This window comes from Oncorhynchus mykiss, chromosome 12 (genome assembly GCF_013265735.2).
Source record: "Oncorhynchus mykiss isolate Arlee chromosome 12, USDA_OmykA_1.1, whole genome shotgun sequence".
In the NCBI taxonomy this organism is placed as follows: Eukaryota; Metazoa; Chordata; class Actinopteri; order Salmoniformes; family Salmonidae; genus Oncorhynchus; species Oncorhynchus mykiss.
The window spans coordinates 87,899,689-87,922,795 of record NC_048576.1 but is presented as its reverse complement, the minus strand read 5'-3'; the positions used below and the strand labels follow the sequence as shown (position 1 = coordinate 87,922,795).

General features: G+C 44.2%; 1 protein-coding gene across 8 annotated transcripts in view; it reads left to right on the top strand.

Moving 5' to 3' along the window:
- Nucleotides 1-1,702: 1,702 nt before the first annotated feature.
- LOC110539052 (SUN domain-containing protein 1) overlaps nucleotides 1,703-23,107 on the top strand; it is a 49,714-nt gene continuing 28,309 nt past the window's right edge. For 5 of the 8 annotated variants that reach the window (XM_036939039.1, XM_036939044.1, XM_036939043.1 and 2 more), the window contains exon 1: nucleotides 8,784-8,878. In XM_036939039.1, the coding sequence (XP_036794934.1) occupies nucleotides 8,796-8,878 (83 nt within the window). In that variant the 5' untranslated portion in view covers nucleotides 8,784-8,795. Of the gene's footprint in view, nucleotides 1,961-4,229; nucleotides 4,562-8,783; nucleotides 8,879-23,107 lie in introns of those variants that run through there. The other 3 variants (XM_036939045.1, XM_036939046.1, XM_036939047.1) reach the window with 3 other exon arrangements.

The following is a 23,107-nucleotide window of genomic DNA, read 5'->3' as shown; positions in this document are numbered from 1 at the left end:
CATTCAAATTGAGTGATTTGACAATGTAATTTACAAATGAAAGCACATTTGAAATAGTGTATAATGCATAATCAATAATATCCAATTCAAATTCATATAATTCAATCCAACTGTGTTATTTCTAAGCTTATTCAGATATGGATTTTGTATGAGACAGAGAGAAACGCAATATGGATGTTTCTGGAAAAGGGCAGATGGCTGAACACTTGATTCCATTAAGATAATAGTTGTCACATCCTTTATCAATATATTGCATTAGTGGGTGAACCTACAAATTATTGCATTGTCAGTTCAGTATGGCAGAAATTACAATAACATACAACAACATGATATTGAGAAATATCTTTATTCTAAGAGAATTTTGGAGATTAAATAAACAGAGTTGGTACAGTTGAACATAGTTACATTAAAATGTGTTCAGTGGGGATTTTAGCATCTATATCTTGGTGCACAGCACCACTGACTAGCTTCTCAATAACATCCCGTCTGGACTCTGCTGTGTCTTTCTTCTGCTCTCAATTTCTGGAAGAAGAAAAAAAGAGCATGAATCAATGATTCTAATAACTCTATTTCTATATCTGAGGATCAAGCAAATGCCTTCTGTTGTCACACTGTGGTTCAATGTAGCAAGAGTGTAGCAACAGTGCCTGGTCTGATGCTCTTCAATGTAGCAAGAGTGTAGCAACAATGCCTGGTCTGATGCTCTTCAATGTAGCAAGAGAGCAACAGCAATGCCTTCCATGACTGTCTACTAGCCCTCTTGAACACACTTCACGTGAATGACAACAGGCATATCAATCCTAGCTTGGGCTGTAGTCAAGCAACTCTCACAATAGGTATCTGCAGAAAGAGAGCACAGATACATAAGAGCCATATACAGTCCAGTACTAGATGTTAGTAGGTAATCATTTTTAAAAACAAATTCAGCAAATGGACTTGTCAGAAGACACATTTTTAACAAAGGTATGTAGACTACTTACAGTGATCCACATCGTCAGGCTGTACAGCAAGCAACTCAAACAAACACAAAGTGCAACAAGTTCCTCATACTGTGTAGCTAATTGTCTATAATCCTGTCAAAAGTGATCCTATCTTATACAAGAGTGTGATAGTTGTACTCACACAACCTATGCAACGTTCTAGTCATGTGACCTCAGGTCAGTAACAAGAAACAATAAGATCAGCATCACCAACATTCCTCATGACATGTGGCCTGCCCTACATATTTTATCTCATAGTAGGCTAGAAAGTTTCCTCCACAAGTCTTTCCATTGTCATATAACACAAATGGATTCACAAAACACAATTATTTACTCTGTAGAACTGGTTATCTAGCCTACCTCTTCAAGGGATGATGTGCTGGTCGTTTTTGTTGTTGCTGTCATAGGATAGTATACAGTGCACTCTACTGCTGGTCTAAATGATATCACAGTATGCCTATATTGGCCAGTTTAAAAATAGTAAGATTTTATATTTAGGTACTCTTTATAAACAGTGTATAACGGATATGTAATTGGGTTATAAATTCCAGGTAATTAATTAGTGTATAGATAACAATCTATGTATAAAAAAACGTATTGTTATTTACAACAACACCAAAAAAACTGTTGACAGAGACGAAAAAGAGATGCTTAAACCGTCCAGTAGGCAGCGCTACAGCTCTGGCTGCTTCCTACAGCTACTATATATGGGCATTTTTACCTAAAAAGGATTGTGATTTGAAACGCGGTTAATTATTGCTCTGCTCCATGTGATGTCAGTTTGAGCAGCGGAAAATATTACTGTGCCAGTCGGGGAAAGGGCAAACCGAACGTTGGCTACTTTTTAGTCAGGCTTGCCATGCACTGACTTGGTAGCAACATTTTACTTCCTTGGACTGATTTTGGTGGATAACTGAACAACCAGACAGACCGTCGTTCATCTTCACAACAACCTGTGGATTTGACAACCAGCGCCGAGTGTAAGTTACAGTAAACGTGAACTGTTTTAGAAATAGTCCCACATTCAGACTAGTGGTGTCTACTACCAGTAACTTGTTATATGAGTGCGAAATGTGCGAAATGTATGCATAAGTGTTGGATTATACGTGCAACTAGTGATGTACTTAGAAAACAGAAAAGTAACGTTAGAAAGAATACGAGAAGGTATGACGTAAGCTAGCTAGCTACTTAGCTAGCACATCAAGGCTGCACGACCAACCACCACCATGGTTGCATGCACTTTATTTCTTTCTCCTGATTTCGTAATTATTGACCAGTGCACTAATTATCTAAACTGGAACGGTGTGTGCATCATTGACGTTTATGTTGACAGGGTAGCTAACTACAATATGTTTTTCTCATCTCCAGCTGAACTAGATTTACTTTGAATCCAAAATCTCGCGGTAACCCTGCCTACTGCGTCACCTGTTTTCTTCTTTGTGTTTTTGGGGCGGATCGCAACCAACTAACAGATGCATATACTGCCAGCTACTGTACTGGAGCTACTGTACTGGAGTGTGAGGCCGGTCACTACCAGGCTATATATACCACGATGTTCTCTTATTAATAACTAACCCATAATTTTGAACAAAAACTACTCTTTCAGTCGGATTTAAATGTCTATTCAGAGCCCAGCTCAGGAACCTCTTAATTCAGTATTCCTTGTAACATTTCTGCTGTAAAGTCCTGGAGATCCAGAAATATATTTGCCCCCTTCACAATGATGTCTAACTTCTTAGATTTCTTTGTTGATTTTTTAAAATTAGTTTGAGTAGTGCAATGTCACTTGTGCTATATACGCATCAAAGTCCACCTTCTTCACTGTTAGTGTGTCGAGATCCTTCTCCTGCATGGCATTCACTGCAGTCTGTGGGACATCCACTACCATCTCATATCTCTTCACTCCTTCAGCTATTTTCACTGCCTCCACATAGGAGATCTGCTGGATAGCCCTGATCCTGCGACCTCCTTCATCCTTACAGGGCACTCTAGGAACTCGGGAATGTGATTCCCATCACAATTACAGCAACATGCTTCATCTGACTCTCCAACATATGTATTCCTTCGACAAACACTTGCCACATGTCAACTTTTTACAATTGTAACACTGCAGCGGCTTCTGTACATGCGGTCTCACCGCATATCTCACATACCCAAGTTTTACATAAGTTGGGAGAACCACTTCATCATTCGATTCAAGTGACGTGCGTCAACCACTCCTGTCATGTTATCCCTAAACCCCACTGCCTCTATGTCCAACGAGACACCAGAGAGGACACCCTTTGCTCCCCCTGTCAATCTTCCAAAGCCCTGTGATTGGTTCAAATGGCTTGGGTGAGAGGGTACATCACCATGTAATACACTCTCACAGACAGTAGGTGGTGCAGTAGTCCTATGAAGTGGGAGGAGAATGATGCTGGACCACTTTTTTTGGCATGGAGATGCAGACTTGGCTGCATGCAATGTGCCACTGCCCTGTTGCATATATCCTGTTTTATTGGTCTCATGAGACTATTTTCTAAATCTTGATCCAAAAGGTTCCATGGGGGCCAAATTAATTATTGATGAGGCTCAACTTCTCAGCTGATCCTGATTTGACATTTGGGTTGTAATCTGCTCTGTAAACAGGCCACTTGTTAGACTTTATGTATGTATGTATGTATGTATGTATGTATGTATGTATGTATGTATGTATGTGGGTATGTATGAATTCACTTGCATTGGTTAAGATTTGAGTTTGGCCCAACATTAATGTTTTTGACCAGAGAGAAAATACCACTCTCTGTCCTGTGGTCATCATTTACATGAATAGTGATCCCTCAGCTGTAGGAGTTCTGTCCTGGAGAGGTGATGGGGAAACAGCTGTTGATGGATCATGAATATGTATCTGAATGAGTGCAAATGATACATTGAATGTGCAGTAGCAGTAGTTTCCCAGATTGCATTGTACTGTCCAGTTATAGATTATTTCTAGTTTTGTATAAGAGCCCTAGACATATAGGTATTGAGCTCTTTTAGTCCTGTGACAAAAACAGTGATTTATTTTTTGGTGTATTCTGTACCTCCAGTATTTGTACTCAGTGATTTTGATTGATTTGATACAAAATCATATTCAGTGTTACGCTATAGTTTATCAGTATATCTATTATACTTGGATCACTACTCCCAGTTCAACTCTCATCCGATGGGAGAAGTTACAGTAGTGGTGGGATGTAGCAATTTCATTTTACTCCAATAGATTCAGTGTGCGCCATAAACTGACAATAGCGGGTCTGGGAGTGGGAGGAACATCTCTGCTGCGATCCTTCTTGCTTTGTTACGTCTGGGAAGCCATTTTGGAATTCTGCTTGTAGTGCCTGATAATTACGTACACATACACACTGTCAACTTGCAAACTTTTGTGTATGTTCACGGATAAATATTATTTTGGTATCTGGGTTAGGATCATCGAACGCACCATACCTGGAATAGACGCCTCGACATGCGGTGTGAAGTTAACGCATCTTGCAAGACAGAAATGTGTGGATCTTTTTCAACTGGATTACGCTCATAAGAATAACAGATGGACTCTTATCTGACGGGCAAGTAGAAGTTACACGCGATATTATTGGAATTATGTTTTATCTTCCGTTTTTTTTAGTAGTCATAAAATGTAATTTAATATAAATTAACGGGCATTTATTTCCCAGTTTGTAGTGCTCTGGCTCCTTTCTCCGGAATTCTGTTTTGACAGCGAACAGAACCTCGGGCCTGTTTCATTATTTCAAATGTTAACTGCGACCTTAGGCTCAAACGTTTGCTTTAACCCTCAGTATCCGCGCAATGAGAGCCCACGTTTGATATGTATGTTATAAACGCAACGTTAATGTCAGTGCATGGACGGGTGTCTGCGTTGTTTAAATATTGCCTTCTAAAATTAGCATTAGGCAATACGAGACTCACGGAGTTTGAGTCACTTGGACATGCATTCATATTTGTAATTTGGGCATTTGCTGCTCCAATTGCACACATTGAAATGGAAGTACAAATTTTGACATATCCAAAACCCGACGTGCAGAATCAACAATTCGATATCGTTTATTTTTATTTTTATACCTAGCTCGTCACCTACTGTTTTGTGAAAAGAAGATCGTTTTACAAAAAAAAACATGCATGTTGTGAAAGTGGCAATTTTAGAAATGTTTCTATAGAGCTCCACAGTGGAGGTGTCATAATACCGATAAAACCTAGTGGTCAAACAGGGAAATGGTGCCAATCGTTTTTCCACCATTCATTTTTCCATTGGGGATTTTAGAATCACTTAAGGGCTGTAGCTGTGTTCGAATACCCATACTGTATACTTAATGAGTATACTACGTACTATTAGTTCATTTTAGTATACTGTAAACAAACTGTCGTTTCAGTTGAGTGCTCCTGAACTTGATGTTGCGATGCAACCTCTTGCTAGCTTGTTAGCATAACCAATGACTAGCTAAACATTTTACGATTTCGGGTAAATATACCACTTAGCTAAGAATGATGTGAATAACCAAGTCAACGTTGGGTAGTTAGTTAATATACTGCCTGGCAAGTTTGATGTATTAGTAGCCAACTAACATCCGGTAACTAGCTTACATACTGCTCTAATGCTATGTGGTTCGTAAGGATAGCGTAGCTAACAAATTGTCAGCCAACATAACGTAACTTATGTGAAAAGTTATTACCTTATTACATTGCTTAACATCTGTCATAATTAGTTCAAGCAATGAATTTGTATCAGCTCTCATCGGTCTTTGGCTGCATGTTTTCCACCATTTTCTTCTAATCTTAAAAATTATCAAGCCACAGCCATTTCCTGAAGAATGGCATTATGGGCCGTAAAAACATGGAAACAGTGTCCACTGCGTGTATACTTTGTATTTTGGCGAATTATTTTACGGGAACTTTTGGCATGTTAACTATATCCATACTATGACCAATAAGCATATGTAACAGTATAACTTTACTGTCCCTCGCCCATACCCGGGCGCGAACCAGGGACCTTCTGCACACATCAACAGTCACCCTCGAAGCATCGTTACCCATCGCTCCACAAAAGCCGCGGCCCTTGCAGAGAAAGGGGAACTACTACTTCAAGGTCTCAGAGCTAGTGACGTCACTGAAAATGACGCCCACGCTAACTAAGCTAGCCGTTTCACATCCGTTACACATACAATATACTCAATTTGCTTCACAAATGGTGAGGTTAGTATGAGTATTCAAACACAGCTTGTGTTTCATGTGGGCTTACCCTGGCATGACGTTTTGATAACCATGTAAATCTCTCCCGGACAAGGTGACTTTCTTAAATCTAAACTATTGGTACCATTTCCCTGTTTGACCGCTCGGTTTTATGGGTATTATGACTCATACTGTGGTTCTCTATAGCAGGGGTTCCCAAACTTGGTCCTGCCCCCCTCCGTGCACGTTTTGTTTTTTTGCCCAAGCACTACACTGCTGATTCTAATAATCAAAGCTTGGTGATGAGTTGGTTATTTAAGTTTGGGAAACCCTGCTCTATTTTGTGTGTATGTGTGTGTGTGTGCGGGCTAGTGAGTTTGCCTGTGCTGTTTGTGTTCAGCCTGTCTCTCGAGTATAAGTTCATAGGTCGTGCCCTTTGCAAGATTTTACAAGCTAAGCCTGGGGAGGGTTTTGATGAGAAAGGATACAGGTTTTTTCAGATTTGACATTTCGTAGCAGGTTAGGAGAATTTACGCAGCAGATTAGGATAGTTAATCTAGCAGGTTAGGATAATTAAGTTAAGGTTATAAAGAGTCCGGTTTAGCTCAAATTAAAATAATAATAATAAACTTTTATGTGAATTTGACAAAAGCTGAATCCTTTCTAGCCATGACCCATGGGAAGATGGCTTGTAAAAGCAAACATGGAGGATGACCAATTGCTCTTTTATGGTGGTTGTGATACATTGGATGGCAGTTGAAACATGTTTCTAAAGTTGGTTTCCATCTCAGCTCTGCAATCTCAAAATAATTCAGTTTTGAACACACAGGAGAGCTTATATTGTTATTTTCCATAACTTGGAATGTCCAGTAACTTCTGCATCCTGAAGGATTACCAACAACAGGCCACCAATCCAACCGACTAATCCAGGCAGAATTAAAGACGCCACATGGGTTTTCATGATTATTAATCCCTGTTTTGGGCCTTTGGATTTACAAATAGATTTGACCTGTGGTTAAGATTACCAGGCAGTAGTCCCTCTGATATGGCAGATTTGGGGGAATGCCATCTGTTCCCTCTATAGTGCTCGCTCTTATTTAGTACAACCTCTATAATAGTATATTATAGGTAGCAGGGGTGCTTCCTTAGCTACTGTAGTATCAGCACAGCTCAGGGTTTGTTGTAGGAAGATATGACGTGGGTAGTATTGAAGGGCCATCCTACTGTAAGTTATCAGCGGAAGTGGAGTCATTGAAACCAAACCCGCTGAATTACGTAACCATTGAATTCTGTGCATATTGCTGTTTGAGTTTACTTCAAGGCTAGATGTTGTAGATCCATAGTTAAAATCAATGCATTAGTGTTTCAGCTCCATTTATTGATTTCCCTCTGTTTTGAATAGACTAAACGAATCACCACATCCAAATTCATCCCTGTCATGTTCCCTACATAGTACCTGTTAGGTTACTATATAGTTGACTGAGGGTTTAAACAGGTTTCATGTTAGCCCTCTCCTGACCCTTCACGGGGTCATGTTCAATTGAGTAGCTTATAGATTGCTGTGTCCCAAGCTTGCCATCTTCCTGGTGTTGCTTCTGGGAGTGTGCAGGGCTCACAATGTTGTAGACAGAAATGTAGGCTAATGTATAGAACTGGCAAAATTCCCACAATTATGTCTACTCCTCTCCTACACAAACATTCTGTAATGTTATTTGCACCGCACCCTCCTAAACAGGCCCCAGGCATCTACCTGGCTAGGTGTGTCCCGTCCATTACCAGGGTTGGGCCTATAGCTCCACCTCTGTATGTGCCACTCTCTGAAGGGAGAAAGCCTGTTTTCCCTAGTCGGTCTGGTATTGGGCTGGGTGCTGTGCCTGAGAGGGAGTCAGTCTGGTATTTTGGCTGGGTGCCTTGCCTGAGAGGGACTCTCATTGTCCCCTGCCCTGTCTCCACTGGTCCCTGTCAGCCCACAGCTGCTGAACTACAGAAAGAGAAGAAGAGTTCCATTCATTACCCAACCCTGCTGCCTGCCTTCCGAAGCGCTTGTCGTCAACAGGCCGCAGACATAATGCAAGGGAAGGAGGTTGGCCAAGTCTATTCTACAGAACAGAACAGAGCAGGGCTGTAGTGTTGTGGGCTAGGGGAAATTATAATGTGTAACTGTTCTCATTACTCGCCTGTCCTCCTGCCTGTCTGCCTGCCTGGGCTCTGGGACTCTCCAGAGTAGCTACTGCTGCCTAGGTTTTCTTGGAGTGAAGCCAAGTAGATTGGGTCTAATGTGGGATTGGGCTGTGGAGGCACAGAGAGAGAGTGACTAATATTCACCAGAGAGGTGTAGTATGTGTGTGGAACAGTTTGTTTGTATGCTAACTAGTGAGTGTTTGTAGGACTATGCTATTGCTCTGTGGGAAAGTACCTTTTACTGGATCTAAACAGTACTAGTCCCGAGAGACAAGCTGAACAAGTGTGTGTGTGTGTGTGTGTGTGTGTGTGTGTGTGTGTGTGTGTGTAATGCATGCCTTTGCTGGTGTGTTAGAATGATAATCCCTCATCTATTGTGCCATGGCCTAAAGAGCCCTCTCCTTTCCACCCTGACTCTTGCAGTCTGATCGGAGAATGACCATGGATTTCTCTCGCCTACACACATACACTCCTCCACAGTGTGCTCCAGAGAACACAGGATATACCTACTCCCTCAGGTGAGAATGCTGGCTGAGCTACTGACCGTTACACTACTGACTGGCATCTACTGACCGTTTCATCAGGTTAATTTCATGTCCATTCTAGACAATTCAGAGTGTGTGTATGGAACAATTGCAGGAGTATTTACTTGAATTGAAATGGTATAGTACATATCCTGTTCCTCTGTAGAACAGGCTAGAGGTTTCATACTGTGTCTTATCCAAGGTTCAGGGACCTATCTGTTGCTCTTCCCGTATTCAGATGGCCTCCAGATGAGTGGTGAGGGTTATCATCAATCTTTCCTTTCTACACTAGTTATCTGTTCCTCTGTGACTCAGATAAAAATAGTATTTGTTATTGAATCCCATCGCCCTAATGTGGTTATGTTCACTGACTACAGTCAGAGCCTCTGTCAGATCAGTCATTACCACAGCCGTGGAGAATGAAAGGGTTCTGCCGCCTCAATCCTGAGGTTGTTTCTCATTCACCTCCCGTTTGACATCTCTTTCCAAGAGTAAAGCACCATTAGGAGTCCTGAATGAGTTTGTGTTGCATTCAGAAATCTTACTGACTTGATTGTCTTTGCTCTCACTTGAGTAAAGAGATCTTTTGAAGTACGTTTGAGAATACATTTTACAACAGTTGGAGTGAGGAGAGAATGTTGAAATTGTAAAGATGTATTTTAATGTCTTCTATTTCTAGCTAAATATTTTCAGTCTTGATACAAATATTCATCCTTGACAGTTGATACATTGAAGATCTTGGTGCATTCTTGCTGATGAGTTCCAGAGTTGCTCACACGAGCAACCGCTGTGGTTGTGGTTTCGATGATTCAGCCCGATGATTCTGTCAGTGTGTGCGCTTGTGGTTCAGCATTTCTGTGTGTAAGACTGTGTGTTATGAGGGAATAACACAATGAAAACGGTAGCATAGCGCCTTTGTAGTTATCTTAGTTTGGACTAACTCTCCCTTAGCTTGGTGTTTCCTTTGCTTCCTGTGTTTCCTCTCATGGTATGTCTCATGTCAGTCACACACTGTTCTCTCCCTCTGAATTTTCAAGGAAGAAACTTTTCATGTTGTGCAGTGTATTTTTTATGGATAAAAAAAGTGGCTTAGGGTGGTGGGTGTGGCAATGGATGCGGCAAAGGTCGCAGTTAGACTTGGCTCTGCTGAATTTTAGGGAACATTTGACAGGCTCCTTATCTAAGTGGTGTAGCAAATTTTTGTGCATTTTCAAGCCAATTTCCTGCAATTCTTAAATTCTCCATGGAACTGAAATAGATTTAGCAAATTTCCTGCAATTGTTAGTTCTCAAAGATTATATTATTAAAATAATATCACTGAAAACACATTTTATTTCCATGATTCCAACAGTTCACCCAAGGGTTTTGATCTGAATCACAATTAAATGTATTTGCCCATATCATGCCGCCCTAGTTTACAGTACATGCTGCTCGATCATCATTGTTCTGATCTCTCTCTCTCTTCAGCCCATCATCTCTGGGGCCTGGGCATGAAACTGCTTGCAGGTGTGATTGTCTCTGAATATGCAGGGGATTTGTGTGTGTGTGTGAAGTTGGAATGTTGTTTTTTTACACTGTCACTTTTGACACGTCGTGTAAAGAAATGGGGGGGGAAATGACAGTGCTGGAATTTGGGTCTTTAAGAGGAGAAATTCTGTAGTGCTTCTTGTTGAGAGAGAATAACAGTGTAACACACTCATGTACGGGGGAGCATGTTCTAACACAACCACTCCCATTAGACTGACTACCATACTCTACCCTCGCTCTCCTTTGAAAAATGCTAAGGGCACACCTATAGAAAAGCCCTTCAGTCAGCTGACATGTTTAGTCCTCTCCTCTCCCTGAGTTGGACAAGGCCCAGACCACAGGCTGTCCTCCAAGGCCTGGCTGGCCTGACAACTAGATGACATTTACATACATCCCTTGTAATTGCCTTTAATATCTCACTGTTCTCACAGGCATGTAGAAGAGGTGGGAGTGCCAGGGTGTGTGGGTTTGCCATGAGTAGCCTTGTGTCGAGGGGAACGGGGGTGTCTGTGTGTGCGCGTGCGTTGCAGTAGAGAAATGTCTTCCTTACCGCAGTAGAATTTGCTGCAGGTGAGCTCTCTTACACGAGACAGGATTTAGTCTACGATCCAGTCCTTAAGGGCTTCTGCTGGTAATGTTTTTTTCTGTCTCATAATTGCTCAGTTTAACCTCTTGATAACCTGTGGAGCCACCTTGACTCCCCTCACTGTGAAGGTATAAGGCAATAAGATAATAACCAAGCAACACCTTCCCTGCATTGAAAGCTCTCCCACAGCCGTGTCCTACCCAATAGAATCACAATTCATAGTTCAAATTCTAACAGCCCTACTACTACTACCACTACATCTTCTGACCGTGGGAAAGCCTGTCTTGGCGCCGGACCGGTCCCAGGTCCTGTGTGGAGTGAGGTGGAGACCGATTTAAAGGCTCTGGGTTCTCAGTCTCTCAATAGCATGGAAGACTGGAACAAGACCGTGTGCCTCCATGGTCCGGTGAGAGAGTTGATCAACCATATTAATGCCTGGTGGCACTGATCTGAGAATTAGGTAAAGAGTCTCTCTTTCTTGTACATGAAAGAGTAATGTAGGCTAATACTTCACTTATTGAATTAGCTGAACTAACAACATGTTATTGGTTTTGCCTTGTTGGGCTGTTGTTGTTTAAATGGCAGAACAAACTGACAGAGAAGGCAGTTGACTCATGTACTGTAGCTAGGCATCAGAAATATCAGCCTATCAGTTTGAGAGCTGTCACACTGTACTGTGTGTGTGTGTGGCTGGCTTGTGGAATGGGGAGAGGGTTGTGCTGAGAGGGACAGGGTCAGGTGACAGCAACCGTTGGGCCATCTGTTGTCAGAACTCAAAAGACTGGTAGACAAGTTGGAGAAAGGGAGGGAGGAATGAATGAATGAAAGCCCAACCAATCACATCCAACAATCTGAGAGGCCTTTTAGAAGCCCCACAGTGAGGGGAACAAACCTAGCCTGAGTGGACAGGAGCAGGAGGCCAGGGTCCCATTCATTAGGCAGCACTGTAGCAAAACATATAGCTACGGGCAAAGGAAAATCAGGCTTTTTATTGGACAAGTTAAAGTAGTCCCTCCCTGTTTCAGTTCATTGTCTTCCGTTTGGGGCCTAATCAATACGACCCAGCAGAGACCACCATGCTACAGCCCACCAACCAAGGGTTTAATTACCAGTGTATTCCCATTGGTACAAACACCATAGTCATTAGCTGTAAGGAGAATGGCCTCACCGATTGATGTTTAAGCCTGTACAATGTCTTCCCTTGTAAGGGGAGGTCTCCCTGCTCTCTCCCAGGCTCTCAGCTATTTCCTGGCTTTAAACTATTGATCTACTGTTGTCAGTGGAGGATTCTTGAGTATTACCCCTGTGAGAAAATAAGTTGTACAGCTATAGAGAGACATTCAATTGTTATTTTTAATTATATGGTACCACCCAAGCTACTCTGTCCCCCTGTACTACACCGGGAAATGTTGTAACCAGATACTAATCAGTCATAACTTTAATATTTTTTAAAATACATTTTTTTTTATTTTTTATTATTGAACTCCATATATTAGAGAATCCATATACACCTCATGACAAAAAAGTATGTGGACACCTGTTTGCCGAACATCTCATTCCAAAATCATGGGCTGCTATAACAGCCTCCACTCTTCTGGGAAGGCTTTCCACTAGATGTTGGAACATTGCTGCTGGAACTTGTTTCCATTCAGCCATGAACATTAGTGAGGTCGGGCACTGATGTAGGACGATTAGGCCTGGCTCGCAGTCAGCGTTCCAATTCATCCCAAAGGTGTTCGATGGGGTTGAGGTTAGGGCTCTGTGCATGTCAGTCCTTCCACACCGATCTCGAGAAAACATTTCTGTATGGACCTCGCTTTGGTACACATTGTCATGATGAAACGGGAAAAGGGCTTTACCCAAACTGTTGCCACAAAGTTGGAAGTAACTCTTCAGTAAGGCCATTCTACTGCCAATGTTTGTCTAATGAGATTGCATGACTGTGTGCTCAATTTTATACACCTGTTAGCAACAGGGGTGGCTGAAATAGCCAATCCACTAATTTGAAGGGTTGTCTATATATATATATATATATATATATATATATATATATATATATATATATATATATATATATATGTATATGTATGTATGTGTGTGAGTGTGTGTATATCAGCTCAATGATAGTGTTGTAAAAACACACAAATGGAGTATACTTTGAGGTTAGGTTAGTTACTTCTCAGAGAAGGAGAAATTCTGCCATCATGGATATGTTTTGATTTGAATAGAAGATAAACCTCATTTTCTGCCCAGTGCCTGATTTTTCTCTCCTATGCCATATTTCTAACATGTGAATGTGTGTGTGCATGAGAGAGGTAGGGAGTGTGTTAGATGGAAAAAGGAAAGAGCAAATTCAGCTCTTGGGTTAGACATTTCCACACATGAGTCAATCACAGCAGAGTACACACACCTACCTACCTACCTACCTGACACCCAGCAGTGTAGTAGAGTTCTGGCTGCCCCTTTCAAATAAACAGCACCTGATGGATGGGGTTCTAGACACACTGACCCTAGCCTGAGAGTGCAATAGTGTGTCTCTCAATGGTCATAAAATATGAAGGGGCCCAATCTGTGTTACTGGGTAAGTAGGTCCCCTGGTTGGCGTTTAGTATTGTATCTCTCATAGTCACTCAAACTGATCAAGGGTATTATTAGGACCAGTGGTAATAGTGATATGATCAGCCTGGGGCTGGGTGGAAGGTGATCTAGGGTAATATTAGGATCAGTTGTTATAGTGATATGATCAGCCTGGGGCTGGGTGGAAGGTGATCTAGGGTAATATTAGGACCAGTGGTTATAGTGATATGATCAGCCTGGTGGTAAAGCTGGGTGGAAGATGAGAAAGAAGGGATGAAGTGGAGGTAATATAGACTGTGAATCAAGGAAGGCATGTGTGGAGAAGGACTGCCAGTTTCTGTTGGTTGGCCGTGTTGCACTCAGTTGTTTAGGACATCTGGTGTGTGTTGTGGGCTTGTGTCCATGCCTGTTTGTGTGTGTGTGGCAGCATGGTTGCCTCCCTCAGAAAGTGCTTCACTGGTCAAGGGCATGGTTGAATGGCAGCAGCTGGATGATGGTGTGTCTGTGTCAGAGGTGGTGTTGTTGACACCATTCAGGCTGAACTTATAACATGTGAAGGGGAATTTCAACTACTGTTTTTTTTCCCCTCTTCTCTACTTGCTAGTGCTCCTCTGACAAGATTTGCTCTGTAGTGGGAGGGGCACAAACTCAGGCGGCCACAGATCACACACACACCCTCTCAGGCCCCGGAGAGCTGTTTGGAGAAGTTTCCATAGCAACAAGGGCAATATGAAAGAGCGAGAAAGAGGAAGAGATGGCACACTGTTAGAGAGAGAAGAGAAGGAAGAGAAGTGCTTCTGTTCTGTTTGAGGGAAAAGAGGAGGATGGGCGGTGGCCGTAATCTCAGTGCCAATTGAAACCCACCCAGCGTTAGACAGATGGAAATCTGAGATCCCCTCTACCCAGCCTGTCCCTGCCCTGCCTGTGGTAAATATAGGCCTGCGTTCTTCCTCAGGGGAATGGCAGCTCTCTACTCTATAATGGCTTAGGAAACCGTAGGGTGGGACGTGTGTTTTGTGTTTCCCCACAGACCTGTACTGACCCTCCAGAGCCCAGTTTAAACAACTGTGTGGAAACATCTTCAGTAAAACCTAATTTTGTAAGCAGAATGTAGTGAGTCCCAGAAGGGTTTAAAGGAGGAGTTATGAACCCTGCTGGGAGTAATATCTCCCTCAGTAATACACTCCAGAAGACAGCCTGCTGGTGGTTAGTCTCAATGCCACATTTGTTTTGAAAAGGTACTGCTAATGAAGTTTTCGGTGTGTTTAGTATTTGGCCTAACATCCCAGGCTTGTTAAGGGTGAGTTGATAGTGCATCAGTTTTTCAACAACAAAAAAAGTGTGTGTGTTGAATTGTTCAACCTGTGGTTTCACCATTTAGATTTCTAGAACATGTGGTTTGTAATCTGTGTCTGAGCTCCCTGACTGTGGTGTGTGACTGTATCACTGCTCCCTGACTGTGGTGTGTGACTGTATCACTGCTCCCTGACTGGTGTGTGTGTGTGTGACTGTATCACTGCTCCCTGACTGGTGTGTGTGTGTGTGACTGTATCACTGCTCCCTGACTGGTGTGTGTGTGTGTGACTGTATCACTTCTCCCTGACTGTGGTGTGTGTGTGACTGTATCACTTCTCCCTGACTGTGGTGTGTGTGTGACTGTATCACTGCTCCCTGACTGTGGTGTGTGTGACTGTATCACTGCTCCCTGACTGGTGTGTGTGTGACTGTATCACTGCTCCCTGACTGTGGTGTGTGTGACTGTATCACTGCTCCCTGACTGTGGTGTGTGTGACTGTATCACTGCTCCCTGACTGTGATGTCAACTGTCTTTGATCTGTCAGGGGAGGTTAGATTAATATGAGGGTAATGAGGATCTGTCAGGGGAGATTAGATTAATATGATGAGGGTAATGAGGATCTGTCAGGGGAGGTTAGATTAATATGAGGGTAATGAGGATCTGACAGGGGAGGTTAGATTAATATGACGAGGGTAATGAGGATCTGGCAGGGGAGGTTAGATTAATATGAGGGTAATGAGGATCTGTCAGGGGAGGTTAGATTAATATGAGGGTAATGAGGATCTTTCAGGAGAGGTTAGATTAATGTGAGGATCTGTCAGGGGAGGTTAGATTAATATGAGTGTAATGAGGATCTTTCAGGGGAGGATAGATTAATATGATGAGGTTAATGAGGATCTGTCAGGGGAGGTTAGATTAATATGATGAGGGTAATGAAGATCTGTCATGAGAGGTTAGATTAATAGTATGAGGGTAATGAGGATCTGTCAGGGGAGATTAGATTAATATGATGAGGGTAATGAGGATCTGTCGGGGGAGATTAGATTAATATGATGAGAGTAATGAGGATCTGTCAGGGAAGATTAGATTAATATGACGAGGTTAATGAGGATCTGTCAGGGGAGGTTAGATTAATATGATGAGGGTAATGTGGATCTGTCAGGGGAGGTTAGATTAATATGAAGAGGTTAATGAGGATCTGTCAGGGGAGCTTAGATTAATATGATGAGGGTAATGAGGGTCTGTCGGGAGATTAGCCCTCCCGTTACACGCCAGCCGAACGTATAGCAGTCTATTAATTTTGTATTTATTAACATTATTTTTGATGGTCGCTAGGGGGCGATAACATCGTCTATGGCAGGGTTGTCAGACGCATTCCATGTGGGCCATAGTGTCTGCTGGATTTTAGTTTTTCCTTTCAATTATTAAGACCTAGACAACCAGGTGAGGGGAGTTGCTTACTAATCAGTGACCTTTATTCATCAAGTACAAGGGAGGAGTGAAAACCCCTTAGAAATGAGGCACTCCATGGAAAGAGTTTGTCACGTGGTCTATGGGCAGTAGCAGAAAATTATTAATTCACTTGTTTTCACTCACACCCTTTTGGCCGATGGCGTTAGACTTTTTTGTTGTTGGGACAAGTTACTTCAGTTTAAGGACAATTAAAAAAAATCTGTCCTATTTGTCAGAAGGACAAGTGGCTAAAACAATGTATGTCACGCCCTGGAGGATCTATAACCTTATATTAATATGAGGGTAATGAGGATCTGGCAGGGGAGGTTAGATTAATATGAGGGTAAAGAGGATCTGACAGGGGAGGTTCTATTAATATGAGGGTAATGAGGATCTGACAGGGGAGGTTAGATAAATATGAGGGTAATGAGGATCTGGCAGGGGAGGTTAGATTAATATGAGGGTAATGAGGATCTATCAGGGGAGGTTAGATTAAAATGAGGGTAATGAGGGTCTGGCAGGGGAGGTTTGATTAATATGAGGGTAATGAGGGTCTGGCAGGGGAGGTTAGATTAATATGAGGGTAATGAGGATCTATCAGGGGAGGTTAGATTAAAATGAGGTTAATGAGGATCTGTCAGGGGAGGTTAGATTAATATGAGGGTAATGAGGATCTGGCAGGGGATGTTAGATTAATATGAGGGTAATGAGGATCTGACAGGGGATGTTAGATTAATATGAGGGTAATGAGGATCTGGCAGGGGATGTTAGATTAAGATGAGGATCTGACAGGGGATGTTAGATTAATATGAGGGTAATGAGGATCTGGCAGGGGATGTTAGATTAAGATGAGGATCTGACAGGGGATGTTAGATTAATATGAGGGTAATGAGGATCTGGCAGTTGCTCCCAGGAAAATATGTGATTATATTCAGCAAACATTTATTCAATTTGACCACAGGGATTTCAGTGAACTTTCCCTGCAGGTCGATGATTATTATAAAGTCCTCATCTATAATATAATAAATGAAAGGAAAGCTAGTAGGTTACCCCTGAGACACCTCAGTGGTTGTACAATGTAGACTAAATCTCTGGGTGATCTGATCTCTCTCTGGTTCGTTAGTACACCATCGGAGAACTGGCAGTACCCACTGAGTGTGGGAGGACTGGGCATCAAAGCTCCCGTTGTTGTGTAAGAGAACAGTGAAGGAGGAGGAGAAGTGTTTTCTCTCTCTGCTTTTGGTCAGTGTCCAGTCTACTTTGATATCTGGTGTGGGGGCAGTTTAGTGGAGGGAAACTCATATGGATCAATACAGAGCCCTATGGGGAATTGACGAAGGGGTTTGCAAGCAAGACAACGTGATGTGCTGACGTCTTAATAAGCTCTATCAATAGCAGAGGTGTGTGTGTGTGTGTGTGTGTGTGATTTGTTAAACAAGTGTTTAGAGTGTTGTTTGTGTGTGCGTGCTTATTTCCACAAGTTGTATGAGATTTGTCTGTGTGTGGATTTACAGAGTACCTGTCTGTGTATCAATCCAGGTGTTTCACCACTGCAGGGTTTGTAAAAAGAGCCCTCTGCCAAGCTGGAGCCCAGGATGTGCTGCGCCAAGCAGAGCTCTGTGTTAATATCCCTGGCCAGTGGCTATAGACGGGCTGTTCATTCTGTTTCCTCCCAGGCGATCACAGGGAGACCTGGCTCTGGAAGTCAATTGTACTGCTGGTTAATGGATTGATAATGTCATTGATTGGCTGTCCATTAACCTATTGTACCAGGTCTGAGTCTGTCCCTGGCCTAATTAGAAAGGAAAGATTAAAACAGAAATGCTGGAGACTGCAGACCATTAGGGTCGACACATACACACACACACACAATGAGGCCTGGTATAGGAAACTGATCTGCTGTCTGTGATTGTTCTGGAGGGTAGTATAGTGGAGGGTCTGGTGTGATTGTTCTGGAGGGTAGTATAGTGCAGGGTCTGGAGGGTAGTATAGTTCAGGGTCTGGTGTGATTGTTCTGGAGGGTAGTATAGTGGAGGGTCCGGTGTGTTGTTCTGGAGGGTAGTATAGTGCAGGGTCTGGTGTGATTGTTCTGGAGGGTAGTATAGTGCAGGGTCTGGTGTGATTGTTCTGGAGGGTAGTATAGTGCAGGGTCTAGTGTGATTGGTCTGGAGGGTAGTATAGTGCAGGGTCTGGTGTGATTGTTCTGGAGGGTAGTATAGTGCAGGGTCTGGTGTGATTGGTCTGGAGGGTCTGGTGTGATTGGTCTGGAGGGTCTGGTGTGATTGGTCTGGAGGGTCTGGTGTGATTGGTCTGGAGGGTAGTATAGTGCAGGGTCTGGTGTGATTGGTCTGGAGGGTAGTATAGTGCAGGGTCTGGTGTGTTGTTCTGGAGGGTAGTATAGTGCAGGGTCTGTGATTGGTCTGGAGGGTCTGGTGTGATTGTTCTGGAGGGTAGTATAGTGCAGGGTCTGGAGGGTAGTATAGTGGAGGGTCTGGTGTGATTGTTCTGGAGGGTAGTATAGTGGAGGGTCTGGTGTGATTGTTCTGGAGGGTAGTATAGTGCAGGGTCTGGAGGGTAGTATAGTGCAGGGTCTGGAGGGTAAGTATAGTGGAGGGTCTGTGATTGGTCTGGAGGGTAGTATAGTGCAGGGTCTGGTGTGATTGTTCTGGAGGGTAGTATAGTGCAGGGTCTGGTGTGTTGTTCTGGAGGGTAGTATAGTGCAGGGTCTGGTGTGATTGTTCTGGAGGGTAGTATAGTGCAGGGTCTGGTGTGTTGTTCTGGAGGGTAGTATAGTGCAGGGTCTGGTGTGTTGTTCTGGAGGGTAGTATAGTGCAGGGTCTGGTGTCATTGGTCTGGAGGGTAGTATAGTGCAGGGTCTGGTGTGTTGTTCTGGAGGGTACTATAGTGCAGGGTCTGGTGTGTTGTTCTGGAGGGTAGTATAGTGCAGGGTCTGGTGTCATTGGTCTGGAGGGTAGTATAGTGCAGGATCTGGTGTGATTGGTCTGGAGGGTAGTATAGTGGAGGGTCTGGAGGGTACTATAGTGCAGGGTCTGGTGTGATTGTTCTGGAGGGTAGTATAGTGCAGGGTCTGGTGTGATTGTTCTGGAGGGTAATATAGTGCAGGGTCTGGAGGGTAGTATAGTGCAGGGTCTGGTGTGATTGTTCTGGAGGGTAGTATAGTGGAGGGTCTGGTGTGATTGTTCTGGAGGGTAGTATAGTGGAGGGTCTGGTGTGATTGGTCTGGAGGGTAGTATAGTGCAGGGTCTGGTGTGATTGTTCTGGAGGGTAGTATAGAGCAGGGTCTGGTGTGATTGTTCTGGAGGGTAGTATAGTGGAGGGTCTGGAGGGTACTATAGTGCAGGGTCTGGTGTGATTGTTCTGGAGGGTAGTATAGAGCAGGGTCTGGTGTGATTGTTCTGGAGGGTAGTATAGTGCAGGGTCTGGTGTGATTGTTCTGGAGGGTACTATAGTGCAGGGTCTGGTGTGTTGTTCTGGAGGGTAGTATAGTGCAGGGTCTGGTGTGATTGTTCTGGAGGGTAGTATAGAGCAGGGTCTGGTGTGATTGTTCTGGAGGGTAGTATAGTGCAGGGTCTGGTGTGTTGTTCTGGAGGGTACTATAGTGCAGGGTCTGGTGTGATTGTTCTGGAGGGTAGTATAGTGCAGGGTCTGTTGTGATTGTTCTGGAGGGTAGTATAGAGCAGGGTCTGGTGTGATTGTTCTGGAGGGTAGTATAGTGGAGGGTCTGGAGGGTACTATAGTGCAGGGTCTGGTGTGATTGTTCTGGAGGGTAGTATAGAGCAGGGTCTGGTGTGATTGTTCTGGAGGGTAGTATAGTGCAGGGTCTGGTGTGATTGTTCTGGAGGGTACTATAGTGTAGGGTCTGTTATTGGTCTGGAGGGTAGTATAGTGGAGGATCTGGTGTGATTGTTCTGGAGGGTAGTATAGTGCAGGGTCTGGAGGGTAGTATAGTGGAGGATCTGGTGTGATTGGTCTCGAGGGTAGTATAGTGGAGGATCTGGTGTGATTGGTCTGGAGGGTAGTATAGTGCAGGGTCTGGTGTGATTGTTCTGGAGGGTAATATAGTGCAGGGTCTGGAGGGTACTATAGTGCAGGGTCTGGTGTGTTGTTCTGGAGGGTAGTATAGTGGAGGGTCGGTCTGGTGTGATTGGTCTGGAGGGTAGTATAGTGGAGGGTCTGGTGTGTTGTTCTGGAGGGTAGTATAGTGCAGGGTCTGGTGTGATTGTTCTGGAGGGTAGTATAGTGGAGGGTCTGGTGTGATTGTTCTGGAGGGTAGTATAGTGCAGGGTCTGGTGTGTTGTTCTGGAGGGTAGTATAGTGCAGGGTCTGGTGTGATTGGTCTGGAGGGTAGTATAGTGCAGGGTCTGGAGGGTACTATAGTGCAGGGTCTGGTGTGTTGTTCTGGAGGGTAGTATAGTGGAGGGTCTGGTGTGTTGTTCTGGAGGGTAGTATAGTGCAGGGTCTGGTGAAAGCTGCCTTATTGACTCTGCACTAGCCTAACTCCTACTGCAGCAGCCTCCACATACACATGGAGGACAGTGTGAGAGAGAGAAGCATGTAGTGCTTAATATTGTACACTACATGTTGATTGAATCAGCCCTTTGCAGGAAATGTCAAATTTGTTGTGTATTTGAGGTTTAAAATGCCTTCTGAAGTTTGTATTTTCCACTTAGAAATGTCAGACTAGATTTTCCCTTACGAAACCTTTATCAACCCCTACAAAAATATAAATTTAATTAGAATCCACATAATTATAATCTTCTTATTTTCCTGTCGTAGCAAACTGGCTCTAATTAAGATCCTACATCTGTAGACGGTGCTGTGTTATTCTCTGCTGAGCTCTGTGCCACGCAATCATGGGTTCTTCTGGGTGCCTTCTGACGTTTACAGCCAGTGAAGATAGAAGTATGGTTCCAGGTAGTAAGTTCAGTCTGACTGCATTGATGATTGATCCCACCACAACACACTCAGCCCACTGTGAAGTATAGTACCTTTCCCTGCCCTGAGACCTGTGATATGCTGAACCTAAACAGTCAGTTTGTACTCCCCAGTCCCCCCTGACTTCTCAGTGCTCTCTCTCACCCTAGCAGTGTTCCCTACAGGAGGGCAGAGTGACCTTGGCACTGCAGACAGTCACAGTGTGCCCCTGTGTGGGTAAAGCTGCCCTCTACAGTCCTGACACCGCCCCTAGCCTGGGTATTAGGATGTTGGGGGTTAGACAGGAGACACCGCCCCTAGCCTGGGTATTAGGATGTTGGGGGTAGACAGGAGACAGTCCACATCACATGGAGTGGGGAACAGGGGCACACAGGGTATTAGGATGTTGGGGGGTAGACAGGAAACACCACCCCTAGCCAGGATGTTGGGGGTAGACAGGAGACAGTCCATATCACATGGAGTGGGGAACAGGGGCACACAGGGTATTAGGATGTTGGGGGTTAGACAGGAGACAGTCCACATCACATGGAGTGGGGAACAGGGGCACACAGGGTATTAGGATGTTGGTGGTTAGACAGGAGACACCGCCCCTAGCCTGGGTATTAGGATGTTGGGGTTAGACAGGAGACAGTCCATATCACATGGAGTGGGGAACAGGGACACACAGGGTATTAGGATAATGGGGGGTAGACAGGAGACACCACCCCTAGCCATGGTATTAGGATGTTGGGGGTTAGACAGGAGACAGTCCACATCACATGGAGTGGGGAACAGGGACACACAGGGTATTAGGATGTTGGGGGGTAGACAAGAGACATAACACATCACATGGAGTGGGGAACAGGGGCACACAGGGTATTAGGATGTTGGGGGGTAGACAGGAGACAGTCCATATCACATGGAGTGGGGAACAGGGACATTAGGATGTTGGGGTTAGACAGGAGACAGTCCATATCACATGGAGTGGGGAACAGGGACATTAGGATGTTGGGGTTAGACAGGAGACAGTCCATATCACATGGAGTGGGGAACAGGGGCACACAGGGTATTAGGATGTTGGGGGGTAGACAGGAAACACCACCCCTAGCCAGGATATTAGGATGTTGGGGGTAGACAGGAGACACCGCCCCTAGCCTGGGTATTAGGATGTTGGGGTTAGACAGGAGACAGTCCATATCACATGGAGTGGGGAACAGGGACACACAGGGTATTAGGATGTTGGGGGGTAGACAGGAAACACCACCCCTAGCCAGGATATTAGGATGTTGGGGGTAGACAGGAGACACCGCCCCTAGCCTGGGTATTAGGATGTTGGGGTTAGACAGGAGACAGTCCATATCACATGGAGGTGGGAACAGGGACACACAGGGTATTATGATGTTGGGGGGTAGACAGGAAACACCACCCCTAGCCAGGATATTAGGATGTTGGGGGTAGACAGGAGACAGTCCATATCACATGGAGTGGGGAACAGGGACATTAGGATGTTGGGGTTAGACAGGAGACAGTCCATATCACATGGAGTGGGGAACAGGGACATTAGGTTGTTGGGGGGTAGACAGGAGACACCGCCCCTAGCCTAGGTATTAGGATGTTGGGGTTAGACAGGAGACACCGCCCCTAGCCTAGGTATTAGGATGTTGGGGTTAGACAGGAGACAGTCCATATCACATGGAGTGGGGAACAGGGACACACAGGGTATTAGGATGTTGGGGGGTAGACAGGAGACAGTCCACATCACATGGAGTGGGGAACAGGGACACACAGGGTATTAGGATGTTGGGGGGTAGACAGGAAACACCACCCCTAGCCAGGATGTTGGGGGTAG